The sequence below is a fragment of the Alligator mississippiensis genome, chromosome 9 (genome assembly GCF_030867095.1).
Source record: "Alligator mississippiensis isolate rAllMis1 chromosome 9, rAllMis1, whole genome shotgun sequence".
Lineage (NCBI taxonomy): Eukaryota > Metazoa > Chordata > Crocodylia > Alligatoridae > Alligator > Alligator mississippiensis.
Genome location: NC_081832.1, coordinates 15,794,373 through 15,808,739, shown reverse-complemented (window position 1 = coordinate 15,808,739; position 14,367 = coordinate 15,794,373). Strand labels below are relative to the sequence as shown.

Sequence of the window (14,367 nt, the reverse complement as noted above, 5' to 3'; positions counted from 1 at the left end):
CGTAGCAGGAGAAAGCTGGTAGAAGAGTTTCTCTAAAGACCCGAGAACTGCGTGTAACAAGCCAGAGTACAATGTAAGAACAGCATTCATATGTCATGATCTGACTTCTCATGCCTTTTTTAGAACAGTGCTTCTCATCTGCACATTGAAGGGCAGAGGAATGGGGATTTTTCTTTTTTTATACAAGGGATGGAAATGTCTTTTTTATGTACTAAGATTTAATTACCACACTCCTGGCTTACAGCAGTGATCTATTAGAAATGGAGAAGGTTGATGTCATTAGAGACTTAGAAAAAAAGTCTCTGCTTTGATCCAGGCAGGCCATTACTGTTTATATATTCCTAGTTCTCAAAAATGTAAATAGTATTCATAGGATAGGATACTGCTTGCTTGTTTGACCACTATCTGAAAGGAAAGTCACAAAATACTTTTTGCTTAACTGGGAATACCTTTAACAAAGTACCCTGGCACCATTTTATTACTGGTTTAAACAGACTATTTGCTGAAGGAAAGACTATTGATTTGAAAATGAAAAGCCAAAGTCTTCAAGCCTGATAATACTAGCATTGAGTGTTGTATTTATTCTATGTAAAGCAGCGAGAAAATGCTACGTGCTTTAGTTCTTTTCTTTGAAAAAGGGAAACATTTCATCCCTTTTCCCCCGTTTATCTGTGTATTCACAGCACCAGTTTTTGACTTAGTTACTTTGACCACATATTAGGTAGCTATACAAAACGAGTCATATTGTATTAAACTGGTTTATTGGACTGAAAGTTACCAAAACAGTGAATACAAGCCACTGGAGACCTTTGCAGAACATGAGAAGTCATTTCCCCACCCTTCCACAAAGTCTGCTTGCTTCTATCCAACCATGGATCTCTTTCTTCCCCTTAGTCGTACTTCATCCAATTTTTTGATCACTGGGCTCGATTTTTTTGACATAGCTGCGTATTTCTTCAACAGAGCTTCAAACAGAGCCTCTGTGTTTGGATGAGTACTAAGAAAGGCTTTCTCCAGGACATACAAATCAACCCCTTTATCCTCAGGTAGGCCAGATATAAAACTCAGTCCAAAGTCTATCAGCACGAGGTCAAGCTTCTCTGCTGGCGGCCGCAAGAGTACGTTGGACGTCGTAAGATCCCCATGTATAAGATCCTCATCGTGCATCCGAGCCAAAACCTCGCCTATCTTCTCTGCTAAGGTAAAGAGGCCGCTAGCATCCTTTTCACGCTGCTGTACAGAAATGATATAATCCCGAACCGTCATCGATCCTACAATATCTTCCAGATAGATACAGTTGGAGACATAATCCACGAAGTATACCACTGGTGCAGAAATGCCTATTTAAAATAAATAAATAAATAAAAAGGATTGATGAGGTGCTAACTTTTAGGGCACAGAAATTCCCGAGCAACTTCCACCCTGCCCAGTCGCACGCAACGAAGATGGAAAAGGGCTCATATTGACCGCGTCAGAGCCCGAGGACCAGGTTAAGGGGTGTGATCTGAGCACGCCCCGACTACAAAGAGGAGTTTTGTCGGGCATCCTTGCAGGATCACCCCTTCCTTTCCCTTCCCCTCCCCTCCCCGGGCGCTGGGCCCGTCCTGCGCGGCGGGAGGCCCCTCAGGCCCGCGGGGAGGGGGCAGGGAGCCGGGCACCAGGTGGAAGCGGGTCCCGCGGCCCGACAGGAGCCTCGCGGGCTGGTGATGGAGACGGGACCCCCCACCTGCGCGGCGGCAGCGCAGCAGAGACCGCGCCTCCTGCGCCGTGCGCCGCCGGCTGAGCCGCTCCTCCAGCGCCGGGTGCCGGTAGCGCTTGGGGAAGCGGAGCTTGGCCACGACGGCGCGGCCCAGGAAGCAGCCGCGGTAGAGCCGCGCCTCGGCGCCCTGCTGCACCAGCCGCGAGCCCGGCAGCGGCACCCTCAACTCCGCCATGGCAGCCGCCCTACTGCGCCTGCGCGCTCCGCACCCCGGGCACGGGCGGGGCGGGGCTTCCGCACCACGTGACGCGCTCGGGACTCTTCGGCTGCCGAAAAGAGCCGAGCGTGAGGTGGGGGGCCGGGAGGAGCTCGTGCGCCCCCAGTGTCGGCGCGGCGGGGCGCAGCTCCGCCCTGCTCGGGCTCGACTCGTTCGGCTGTGGCAGGTGATGTTTGCACGGGAGCAGCGGAGACACCTTTCCTGCTCCGTGCGGGGGGCTGGACGCGATGATTTCCCTAGGTCCCTCCCGGCCTTACAGTCTAGGAATCTATGAAAACCGGTTAATGTGTTATAGCATCCTCTGTCCCGGCACCTGCAGCTGAATTGGCACCGCAGGCACGGACACCCGTCATGACGCTACCAGGGTGCGTGTTATGTTCCTCATCGCGAGACGCAGCCTGTACAAGAGATTCAGTTCACTCCACGTAAATCATTAGATTGTTGCCTTCCACTAGATTGGTGCCTCAAGCCCATTTTCCCCTAGCTTCTCTTCCAAACCATTTTTCTTTGGAAGCCCCCCCCCCTGTGCTGGCTGGGTCACACATGGCTAATAAGGGATGGCCGGTGGCTCCCGCCGCTTGCCCCAGGGAGAAGTGTCAGGTCGGCCTCCTCTGCCAGCCACTGCATTTTCCTCTGGCTGTGGCCAATGCAGAGCATGGACCAGTGGCCAAGGTGCTCACTAGACTGCACCACGGCTCAGCTCTCAAATGTTTGTTTGCCAAAACCCGGCTGCCAAAGTTGCAGCTGTGCCCACGTCTCCCAGCGCAGTCCCAGGGCCTTGACTGAGCCCCCCCCCCCGAGAAATGCTGGAGCCCCGGGCTTGGGCATTAAGCCTGTGCGAGTCGGCAGCTATTCAATCCGGCTTCGGATCCGGCCACTTCGGATACCAGCGATCTGATACAGAGCTCCGGACCGGGTTTCTGCTTTGATCCAGCCGAAGCGGCTCCGAAGGGCCATAGGGTATAATGAATCAATGAAATATCTATAACGTTGTTGTTTTTTGTCTGATTTGGATGAAACTCGAAGGGATGGTAGCCTCTGCTGAGAGCTTGAAGTCTGCCCAGTTTCAAGAAGATCGGTGCAAGAGTTTGGGAGGAACTGTACCCCAAATTCTTGAAAGCAAAACTCATGTCACGTCTATGTGTTACACCACAGTGGGGTGAAAACTGCAGGGGTGGTGGCCCCTGCTGATGCCACAAAGCCTGCCAAGTTTCAAGAAGATTGGTGCAGGGGTTTGGGGGAAGCTGCACCTCAAGCTGCGGACAAGCAAAACTCGTGACATGAGTGACACTGCGTGTGTTAAGGCGCAGCGGGGTGAAAGCTGCAGGGATGGTGGCCCCTGTTGCAGCTGCAAAGCCTGCCAGGTGTCGAGGAGATCGGTGCAGGGGTTTGGGGCTCTGGGGCCCTGCACCCCTAGCTGCTGACAGGTAACACTCATGACATGGGTGCTTGTGGGAATGGCTGTCTCTGTCTTGGGGCAGTTGATTGTCTGTATTGATTATTTCCTCTCCTTGGTCTGTCTGTGGTTTTGTAGGTGTTAATTGTTGCTAATAAACTGCTTACATTAGCTAGCAACTGTGTATTGAGCTGGTCCCTGATTGATTGGTAACTGGTAACACAGCAGCTTAACAGCCAGGCCTGCACTAGTCATTTCCTGACCCCCGACTCCCCCCCCTTGCCCCCCCCCCTCCACGGCAGACACAGCTGGCTCAAGAATTGGACTCAAGACCCATGGTAGAAATCGTTCTTGAATTGATGACAATCTGGCCTGTTAGCAGTAGTATGCGATACTGGCATGGGGTGCCCTGAGTATCCGGGGCACAAAATGTACCACACAAAGCTTCCCTGGTAGTATACAGGCCTTTAGACCACGTGGAGCAACGCTGAAGTCAATGAAAATCTCTGCCATCAGATCAGTCTGACTGTGATCAGTCGACTTCAGCATTAGGGTCTAAGTTAGATATGACCCTCCTTCCTACTGGGAAAGATGGTATCAGGATTAATAAGCACAGCCGAAGTTACACAAATGTTTGTTTTGGAATACCTTGTCTAATCTCAGCTTGTCCAAACTCTCATTTACTTAGTAAAGTCCTAAAGTTCTGCTATTGCAAATGGCCAAAAAGTGTTGCTGTCTTGTCTGAGCTGAGCACCTCAACACCTATAACATGCCTCAGCATCCTAAATCATTCCTCTGTCTGAGATCCTCACACTAGGTGTCTCTGAACCTCCTCCGAAGAGCCTAATCCCTATTGAAGCACACCTGACATGCTGCCAGCCCAAAGCACAGCAGCCACAGCCATTTTTACTCAAAAACAGCGGAGGGTGGTGTGCTGTCTCCTTTTATAATATGACTATATGGCACAAGAGACACCCCACACTAGCTCTGCATGTGCCAGCTCTAGAACCAAGACTAGCATAATGTCATTAGTGCAGCACAGTGGCCACACTAATATGCCCTGCTCCTCAGCAGAGATAGTGTCCACGCAGGGAGTTAGTGAAGTGCACTGTAAATTCACACCCTACCTCACTACACACTAGTATCCCTATGTACACAAGCTCTATGCATCGTGTGGCAGTGGAAGATGAAGAGAGGGTTCAGAGGTATGACATGACTCATTTATCTTTTGCAGATGATGTTTGAATTGGAAGAGTGGAGACAACCACTTAATTTGTTATAGCATCCACTGTCCCAATACCTAGAGCTGAATTTTCACCACGCACACTGAAACCCATTACTCTAGCAGGGTTGTGTGTTATGGTCTTCATGAGACACAGTCTATACAAGAGATTCAGTTCTAATTAGATTGTTGCCCTTGGAGTTGCCTCAAGTCCATTTTGTCCTTGTTTTCCCATCCATAACATTTGTTTCTCTTCCAAATCTTTTTTTATTTTATTAATACATTCCATACAGCTTACTTGTGCATCATGTGGTGGGACTTTGCTTAGCAAATATTTACATTGTTTCAGTAACAGCTTTTTAATAACACTCTGAAGGCTTAAATGATAAAAGAACTCTACCCTGTGGTTCTTCCACCTCTTATTTTGGCCTCAAGCCTGTTGGTCTCAGCTAGGCAGCCTACACAGGATGCTCTAGCACTTAAGAAAAAAAATGCACTTGTATCTACATGTTTCAAATTTGCAAATATCATTAAAAATGAACTCAAAGTTTTCATACAAGTGCAGGCAGAGTTTATACACAAATGCATCTCCATTCAAATGCATGGATACATACAAGCACATACATGAACAAACATACACAAAAGCAAAAGAATCTTTTCATTTGCTTCATTTGGTAAACTAAGATATTTTGTATTCTGCTGACCAAAATCATCTTCCAGAGTTTTCAAAATACTTAGGAGAAAACATTTATAGCTTTATTTTCCCCAGCATATTTATTTAATTATTTATATAAAATCTTATGTTTATTTCTTTTAAAACTTATTTATTCCCCCCATTTTATTTGTTTATTTATTTCACTTATCATTTTCATGTATAATACAATAAATCTTTGATACAGCTCTTATTTTTTACTCTTAATATTTTTACTGGAATGAAAAACAATTTGACTTCAAAATTTCAAAGAATGTGTTTGTTCCCACGGGTGACAAACATCTATTTGAACCCCCCTTTTACAAGTTCTGTAATCAAGTTAAAATCATAGGGCAAGCTAATAGGCCTATGATTACGGACCTACCGAAAACGTGAAATCCGGCATTGTTCACATAAGTAGGCAATGCCTGTAAAATCAGGGGGGAGGGCAGGGAAAATCAAATGCTGGTTCCTCAGACAGAGCCAGCAGTCCTCACAGTGCTGTGGCCCAGCTGCACAGTCCACCATGGGAGAAGAGGGAAGGGAGGGCTACCTGCACAAAGGACAGCCCAAGATGGCTGCTTCCTCTGCCCTCACCCCTGATTGGCTGAGTGGACTGCCCGTCATGTGGTCCTGCCCCTTTTCAACAATCAGCAGTGGGGGGCAGGGCCACTGGGACCCCCATAGCCAATCAGAAGGGGGGGAGCCATCACAATCTGCCCACGAAAATGGTGGCCGGCTCTGCGATTTCCCCACGAAATCAACTGGCCTCCTCCAGTCGGGTAGACCCCTACATATGATATGCTAACAGGCCTATTATAGGCCAAGCTAATAGAAACAGTCTGATCTCATGAAGTACTGAGCACCCTTCCTTCCTATTGACACCCTCACTTCCTATTTATACAGACAACTCTTTTTCCAGGATTTATTTAGGAGCAGGCTGAGGCTGGGATTCTCACACCTGACCACATAGGGGATCAGACAGAAGTGACATTTTTCATGTGACCTGGCGCATTTTTCATGTGACCTGAACGTGCTCTACAGCTGTGGCATATCACATATGCACAGCTGCAGAGCACTTTTAAAAAGGCTATGTGTGAAAAATTAACCCTCATTAAATCAGGTAGTAAATGAAAGTGCTCTAAATTAGAGCTCCTTAGGGAACGTCTATACAGTTCCCTATGAGAGTTAGGTGTCATCCCCCTGGTCTGCCATAGGGAGGAGGCAGAGAGCTCAAGGGGACTCAGCCCCTCCACCCGCGCTGGCTGCCTCTGTGCGGGCAGGGGGCAATTGAGCCAGCAATTGAGGCGGGCCCTGGCTAGATCCACCCCTAGGGAGAGGACCCCCGGTGCCTCCTGACACTGGCTCTGGGGCAGATAACCCCCCAGGTCCCCCCACCCACACTGACAGCTGCCAGGGGGCTTCTGGAGCCCTGACCAGTTTACAAAGCAGGCAACAGCGCCCCCTGCCACCTGGCCTCTGTCAGTGCATGGAGGTACTGAGCCCCCATGCACAGGAGCCCCATGTGTGCTAGGTTTCGATGGCTCTATAACTTTAAGTACTTTGTGTAAAGTGCAAATGTTACAGTGTGATCAAGAAGCACATTATAGTTTCTGTAAGAGCACCCTATAGACAACTGCTAGTTTAGACAAATTCCAGCTATGCCCATGATCCCAGTACAGCTCTTCTTGTATACACATACTATGAAATATAGGCAAGGCCTGGCACATAGATGGTGGCACTTCATCGTTATCATTTTTGGAGCAGAATCACCCAAACCTGTTAAGTTCCGTTACGAGTATTTCCTGTAATCATTTCACAACAACGAGCTATCAAACAAACTAGCTTAGCTGGTTTGGAAGCTGGTTCTCTGCTCTGCTCTGTAATTTTAAACTATTATTATGGGAACAAAGAGAAAAAAAGAGCAAAGACATAAATTACCAATCTGGGACCAAACAATCCCCCTTGTGGCAAGAGCTGCAGGTAGAGGAACAACTAAGTGGGAAGAGGTACTGAGGTCACTGCTGTGTCACTTGGAGTAAGACCAGATCCATTAGCACTGCAAGGGGTGCAGACTTCCCTCCCACTTTTTTGTTCTGCGAGTCACTCTCTATGCCTGCCATAGATCTCCTTTATTTTCATTTCCATGCTGCACAGCAGTGGGGCTTATACTGGCTTTGCATTCTACAGAGGACGCAAAGCCAGCCTACAATGGAGGCTGGACTGTAGCTCTGAAGATGTATTGTTCTGATTGCCTAAGAAAATAAAATGTTGCTGTATCATTTAAAAAGAAAAATCTGTAGGGTTATAGCTGCTTCCTTTAAAAAAATAAGAAAAGCAACAATGGGCGGTGCTTTCTTACTCACACTGTACCTACAATGCTCATCAGTCACAGGTGGCAGATATGGGGTTACTGCTTCTCTCCTGACTACTCACTCATTCTTAAACTTGTAGGGCTCAGTGATATGAGAAGAAGTAAAGGTTAGCTTAGGGTTAGCCAACAATGTTGAAATGGAAGGTACTAACCTGTGGTTACACTAGGGAAAACGTACTTATTATCAAAGAACTGTGAAAGCAATTAAATCTTCCTATCAAGAGACCTCACTGTAACATTCGGCCACTAAAGTTTTGTTCAAAGGTGGCAAAAGGATTCCTTTTCACTTTTATATGTGGAATGTGGGCTAATGATATTTTATGATATTATTATTATGTAATAATATTGTATACAGCAGTGGTTCTCAACCTTTTTTGAAATTGAAACACCCCGCATTAGACACAAGGCACCCCTCCAATAACTTGTGTGAATTGAGTGGTACCTGATTTTAAAAATGTATGTATACATTACAGAGCTTACCTCCTTGCAGAGGGGCCAAGCAGTGGGGTTGGGAATTGTCCAGACAGGGGCCAGCCTGAGCTTGTGCTTATCTGCTTATCTCCTCACACCTCCATTATGCCCTCACACTCCACAATACCCTTCAAAGGATCTGGCAGCACCCCAAGGTGACCCAGCACCCTCGTTGAGAATCACTGGGATACAGGCTTCACTCCAAGCATTTCAAAGTACTTTGCAAATGATGAGCATACCTCTTTGGAAGGGAGGAAAACATTATTATGGCCCTATTTTACAAGTGAAAAACTAAAGACTTAAAAGGATTAAGTGACCTGCTTATGGTTACACTTTAATGCTGTGACTAGGACTCAGATGTCCAAACTCCCAATCCCTTGCTCTTCCCTCTAAATTGTGGTGTCTCCCTTCTTTTTGAGATGCATTCCCATTCCCTGTGAGAGTTAATCTTTGTTTTTAAATTGTATTTTAATGGCTATTCTAGTTGCTACTGCCCAGAGTTACAGTGCATTTTTTCATTAATCGTTCAGCAGTACGGAGCACATTCCAGCTGGACTGCTGTTACCAACTGGAGTTTAACATTTCAGGAAACGCATATTTGTGGTTCAAGCCTGGTGTTTTTATTATTCAGTTCTAAAGCTGGAATGCACCCTCATTCATCTGAGAATCAAGAGACCAAATGAGAGATAAGAGTCAAACAGAGAAGAAGCATGGCCAGTACTCACAGTTTGATGATCATTTCTGAACAGCAATCCAGGCTCTTGAGGGCAGAAACATGTCAAAGGATGAGAAACAGAAGTTTTTCTTCTGTTGCAAAGGTTTTCTGCTTCTGTGGGTGTGTCTACACGTGCAAAAGATCTGGGAGCACTGAGTAAACTGCTCCAAAGTAAACATTCCCAGCATGAATGATTCGTGCCCCCGGTGGCAGCGGGAGTGTGGTGGCAGCGGCAGCAGCAGGAGTGCAGAGGCAGTAAGTGGGGGAGCTCTCACAGATGTCACTGGCGCTGTTGGTGGTAGAGGGGAGGGGGTGGCGAGTGCCGACCAAGGGTCCACGACCACCTGCAGTCGCCTCCAGCAGCATCAGCAGCGGCCAGTGGGGATCTCAGGGGGTGCACCGCCATGCTCAGGGGGTGCATGTGCACCCACGTGCACCACCTATGCATCACCCCTGACTCCCGAGCATGTGTCTACATATGCAGGGATGCAGGAACAGATTTGCTGCTCCTAGAAGCAGACTGCTCCCACACCCTGCAGCCCTGCAACTGGCCCCTGCAGCAGCCAGGGGGAGCCCTAGGTTTCCCCTGGGTGCTAGCCCAGGGGCCAGGAGACAGGTGTCTCCTGGTAGGGGCTGGGACATTGCTCCCTGCCCCAAGAGCTGCCTGCTGCCGAGATGTGCTCCACCACTGGATCCCGGGTGGGGACAATGTCCCCCCCCTTATCTTCCAGCACCACTTCTGCAGTCATGGGGCCAGTGCTGGGAGATCCTTATCTCCCAGCCCAAGTCATGAGGTTGCCCACCGGGGCTGGGAGATCCTTATCTTCCAGCACCAGCTTTGCAGTCACAGAGCGGAGGCTGTGGCTGCAGATTGTGGAGCGGGGGCTGGGAGCTCCCTGCTGCCAGGGCAGGGGGACATTGTCCCTACCTGAGCTCTGGTGACAGAGTCTGCCTTGCCAGTAGGCAGCTTCTGGAGCCAGGGAGCAATCTCCCACCCCCTACTGCCCAGCTCACTGGGAGCACATTTGTTCCCAGTCAGGCATGTACATGTGCGCTACTGTGCAGTTACTAATCGCAAGTAAATTTGCTACTTGCATTTGCAGGTAGCAAATTTACTCGTGATTACAACCAATTACTGTGCAGTAAGTGACTGCACATGTAGATGTGAATGTTTGTTGTGTAGTAATTAGCTCTACTACTCAGTAAAGCATCTTGTGTAGACCTGCCCTGTTTCTCCAAAAGGCCTCAAATTTATCCCTATATCTACGATTTATTCAGGTCCTTGAGGGTCCCCATCATAAAAAAAATCCAAAAATATAATCTATGATGTTTTACTGTTTATGTGCAGGAAAGGCTGTTAAAAAAGGCATGATCCAAACCTGTAAAAGTCTATTCTTTGACTTCAATGGGCTCTGGATGAATCCCAGAATACACATTGACTGAAAACCATCAGACAAAAGATGTTTGCTACTTATGTAACTTCAGGCTACAGAGAAATACTTAGAGCCACTTTTTCAAAAGGTTGGTTGAAACACATTTACAAATGTACATTTACAATGCATATTTACTGCATATTGTAGCCCTCTTCATAGTTTAGTTTAAAAGGGCCACAGCTTATAGCTGACAACGTTGCATCAGCCTTATATGCTGATTTATTCTTAGCAGCCTCTCTGTGTAAATGAACCATAAACCTTTATTTGCATTCCACAGAAACACACTTTCTTGCTCTCTTAGCTAATTAATGTTTATGACCCTACACAGAAACAGGATCCCTCCAGCAAATTTAAGAGTTAGCTTTGTGTTTATAGGTAATCTATCTAGACAAAATGCGTGCCAAATAACTGTGGAAAAGTCATTATTTCTATTTCTCGAAACGGAAGACTTTAAAGAGGATTTTAGAAAGAACTGCAGGAAAAAACTAACATTTTGTAACTGCTCCCCAAAAAGAGAATCCAAACTAAGGGCACTTCATCTCCAGTCATAGGTGGATCTAGGATTTTAAAAAGAGGAGTGTGAGAGCAGTGATCAGCACTACAGGGGTGACTGCACCCTCCTGTTCTCAGCTGTTCCCCACCAATGGGGCAGGCAAACCATGCCATGGGAGGAGCAGCTGGGGACTTAAAAAGTCCCCAAATAAGGTAAGACTCTCCCCAGCTCTCAGTACACCCTCTCTTCCCCTCTGTACTCAGCAGAACCTCCCTTCCCATTCCCCTCCACTCACTCTCTCTACACCTCTGGGTGTAGAAAGGAGACCTGTCTCTTGCTGCCACTGTCCTAGGTATTCCTGCCCCGATCTAGCCAGGGCTGTGTGGAGCAGCTGTGCAGGAAGCTGGGCTCAGCCAGAGACAGCATCAGTGCCAGACAGGTTACCATTCTGTGCTTGATACCAGGCTGGTGGGAAACATGCAGAGGGACCAGGCAGGCAAGGGGAACCCACCCACTACAATTGCTGCTGTCCCCAACTGAGTTCACCTCCCTGCCACCCTGCTGGAGTGGGGCAGGAGCCTCAAGAGCTTCCCCTCACTCACAGGTCAACCAGGGACAGCAGCAGCAGGAGGCACTGGGACAAGAAGGGGTTGGAAGTGGAGGAGAGATGCCACTGAGCACAGAGGGGAAGACAGGGGTGTGATTTGTAACTGTTTTGGGAACTCAAAAGAAGTCCCAGGATGCTGCTCCAACAGCATAGTTCAGAAATCATAAAGCTTTATGAGTTTTTGTTCTGTTCCTATTAAAGCTCATGGAAAGCACTCACAACTTATGGTCTGGCCTTTAAAACACATTACTTAATTAACATGTTTATTAGCATTACTGAAAAGAGTTGCTATAGTAACCAAACCTTTCAGATTTAATTTCTTAATCCTGCTGAAAAACAGCTTCCATGAATGCTACTGATTGTATTGGTCTTCTTTAGTGTTTGAAGTTATTCTTTACCTTTCATGCGACTCCTGTGCAGCTGTGAGTTTATTCTGGATACAGATTTTGAAAGTGGCAGTATCAAATACTTCATTTACAATTGAAACCAGAGAAGATGAATGGGAAGCGTATATTTAATTTGAAAAAACATGGATGACAAAGTACAGCCAAGATGTAGGACTCTGAGAAGGAACAAAAACATAGCATTGATCAACCGCTTGCACAAGTTTCAGACCAGATGGTCAACAACCTACTTTTCAAAGTGCTGTCACTTCTAGTGCTGAAATGAAATAGAATTTACAATACTGACACTCTCAGGCATTAGGAATTATTGACAGTCTTGGGCACTATGAACGAGCTCCGCACCTCACAAGTCACAAGAATGTGTTAAAAGTCATAACATTTTGAAAATAGCAAATCTGTGGTTTTGTTTCCTTTTTCTCCTTTTTGAGCCTTTTGTTTCCAAGTTTCACTGCACAACCAGGAAGTCTGAAATCTTTTTTTTTAAACACAAAAACATAAATCTGAGTTTATCTTCTAATTTCTAGATTCTAGGATCTTAGACTTTAAAGGAAAATATATCATGAATTGGCAACACTGGATTCCCTAGAAATCAGGGGCAGAGCAATAGGGGAGCATGTGGGAGAATTGCTCTGCATTGTCATTTGCTTGGAGGATGGCACATGGCCAACAGGGCACACTCCCCACAGCAGGCCACCCTCCTAACAGTGTGCTACCCCTGCAGGGCACCATGTGATGATGGAGGCCTGTTTAAGATTGCTGCAGCCTTAGGAAAACTCTAGACTTCTGCCCAGAGCACAGACCTGACACAATTCTTCCAGTACATGAGGAGCTGCAGGCAAAGATTATTTTGAATATTTGTTAGGACATTTTCTGCTAAGGTAATCTCCACTGGGAAATAACTTTTTTACCATTTCCCCAATTTGTTTGTCTTCAGCATATACCTAAATCAATGTTAATGCAAAGAAGTGCTTTGCTGAGCATAGGTTTTTTGAAGCTCTTGCTTTGAGGTGAGCACCTTAGTATGCAGCCCATGTGGGACTCTGTGCCCAGCTCTTGAAAGACTAAAATCCTACTCCTCCCCAGAAAAAAGGAAGTCTGCACAAGCATGAAAGCTTCCCCCAGCATCTCGGAAGTGTCATCTCTAGGGGACAGATGACCATGGACTGATTTTTGTAATAGAAGCTCTTTCCAACCCAGCACAGAACTGAAGTCACAAAGAAGCCATCTGTTGGCAACAACCTCCTCTGGTTATTCCATTTGCATTGCTTTGAAGATCAGGTTAGAGAGGGGAAGGACTGTCAGAGCTATCTAGACCACCTGCAATGGGCAAAGGGGATATTGTTTGCCAGGTGAGATGAACACCTGTCAGGAATAGGGTAGGTACAGGGAAGAACAAGAGAACATCCCCCTGTTGCTTCCAGCTGCTCTTTTCTGATTCTGTAGGGATAGGCAGTTTGTGTGGCAGAGCTGTAATTTCTACAGCCAGCCAGTCTTACGCTGTCCCTGGATCCAGGGCCTGGTTTCAATCGTGATTTTGCATTTTTCATGAAAATCATTAAATTAAGTGTTTTTCACAAAATATGTGATTTGCAGTGAAATGCCATATGGAATTCCCCAGCAAGCGGCCATATCATGGCATTTCATTGTAACAAGATGTCTGCTGCAGGCTGGGGAAAGCGTGCCCCAGGCTGTAGCAAAAAGTCTAGCAGCCCAGGGGTGGGGCAAAGGGGACCCAAAAGAGACAGAGGGAGGAGAGAGCTTGGGGACAAGAAGGGTTGTTTGCTTCTCTGGCTGGGAAAACTGGGGCGCAGGGGGTTGGGGGCACTTGGGGGGGCTGCCTTGGCAGATGGCCCTGGCACTGGGTAGGGGAGGGGCTGCTTATTCCTCCAGGTGGGAAAACTGGGGTACCAGGGACTGGGAGTGGGGGCGAGAAAATACACATGTGGAGAAGCAAACAGCTCCTCCTCTACTCGGTTCCAGGCCCATCTGCCAAGGCAGCCTCCAGGCACCCCAGAGCCCTGTGCCCTGGTTTTCTGGCCCAGAGGAGCAAACAGCCCTGGTGCAGGGTAGGGAAGGGGATTTGTGCCTAAGGCAGCCAGCAGCTTCCAAGGCCAGAAAAAAGCTTCTGCTGCTGCAATTAAACCTGGCCCTAAACCTGCCCCCTCAGCTAATCAGGGGGGTGCCATGATCTGGGTGTGAAAATGGTGGCCCCCACAATGATTGGGGCACCGTATGAGCGAGCTGGGCCTGTGATTTAAACCAGGCCCCTATGCCCATGGAATGAGTCCCACCTTTCCCGGCTGGTCATTGTATCATCCGAAGCAACATTTTGCATGGATACATACACCTGGAGCTCCAGAGCTGGAGGATGTACTTAGACAAGCACAGGAGGGCTCTGATCCAGCACATGCCTAGTCACCCCTTATTCTGGGAGGCATCACGGGTGAAATCATAGGAAGGGTACCCCAGCACAGTACTAGTTCCCAGGTACCGTTTCTGTAACCTGAGCAGTGAACCAGGCACCCCAGAGCCACCGGTGGAGACAAGATCCGGCCCGGCGATTCCAGCGCAGGAGCATGAAGGGC

The 14,367-nt window shown here is 47.6% G+C and overlaps 1 protein-coding gene across 2 annotated transcripts in view; it reads right to left on the bottom strand.

The window, feature by feature from the left end:
- Window positions 1-744: 744 nt before the first annotated feature.
- The window catches only part of TP53RK (TP53 regulating kinase), a 39,957-nt gene continuing 26,334 nt past the window's right edge, over window positions 745-14,367 (bottom strand). The window contains exons 1-2 of one of the 2 annotated variants that reach the window (XM_006275244.3): window positions 1,727-1,951; window positions 745-1,340 (exon numbers count right to left, since the gene is read on the bottom strand). In XM_006275244.3, the coding sequence (XP_006275306.1) occupies window positions 862-1,340; window positions 1,727-1,934 (687 nt within the window). In that variant the 5' untranslated portion in view covers window positions 1,935-1,951 and the 3' untranslated portion in view covers window positions 745-861. Of the gene's footprint in view, window positions 1,341-1,726; window positions 1,952-14,367 lie in introns of those variants that run through there. The other variant, XM_019484558.2, reaches the window with a different exon arrangement.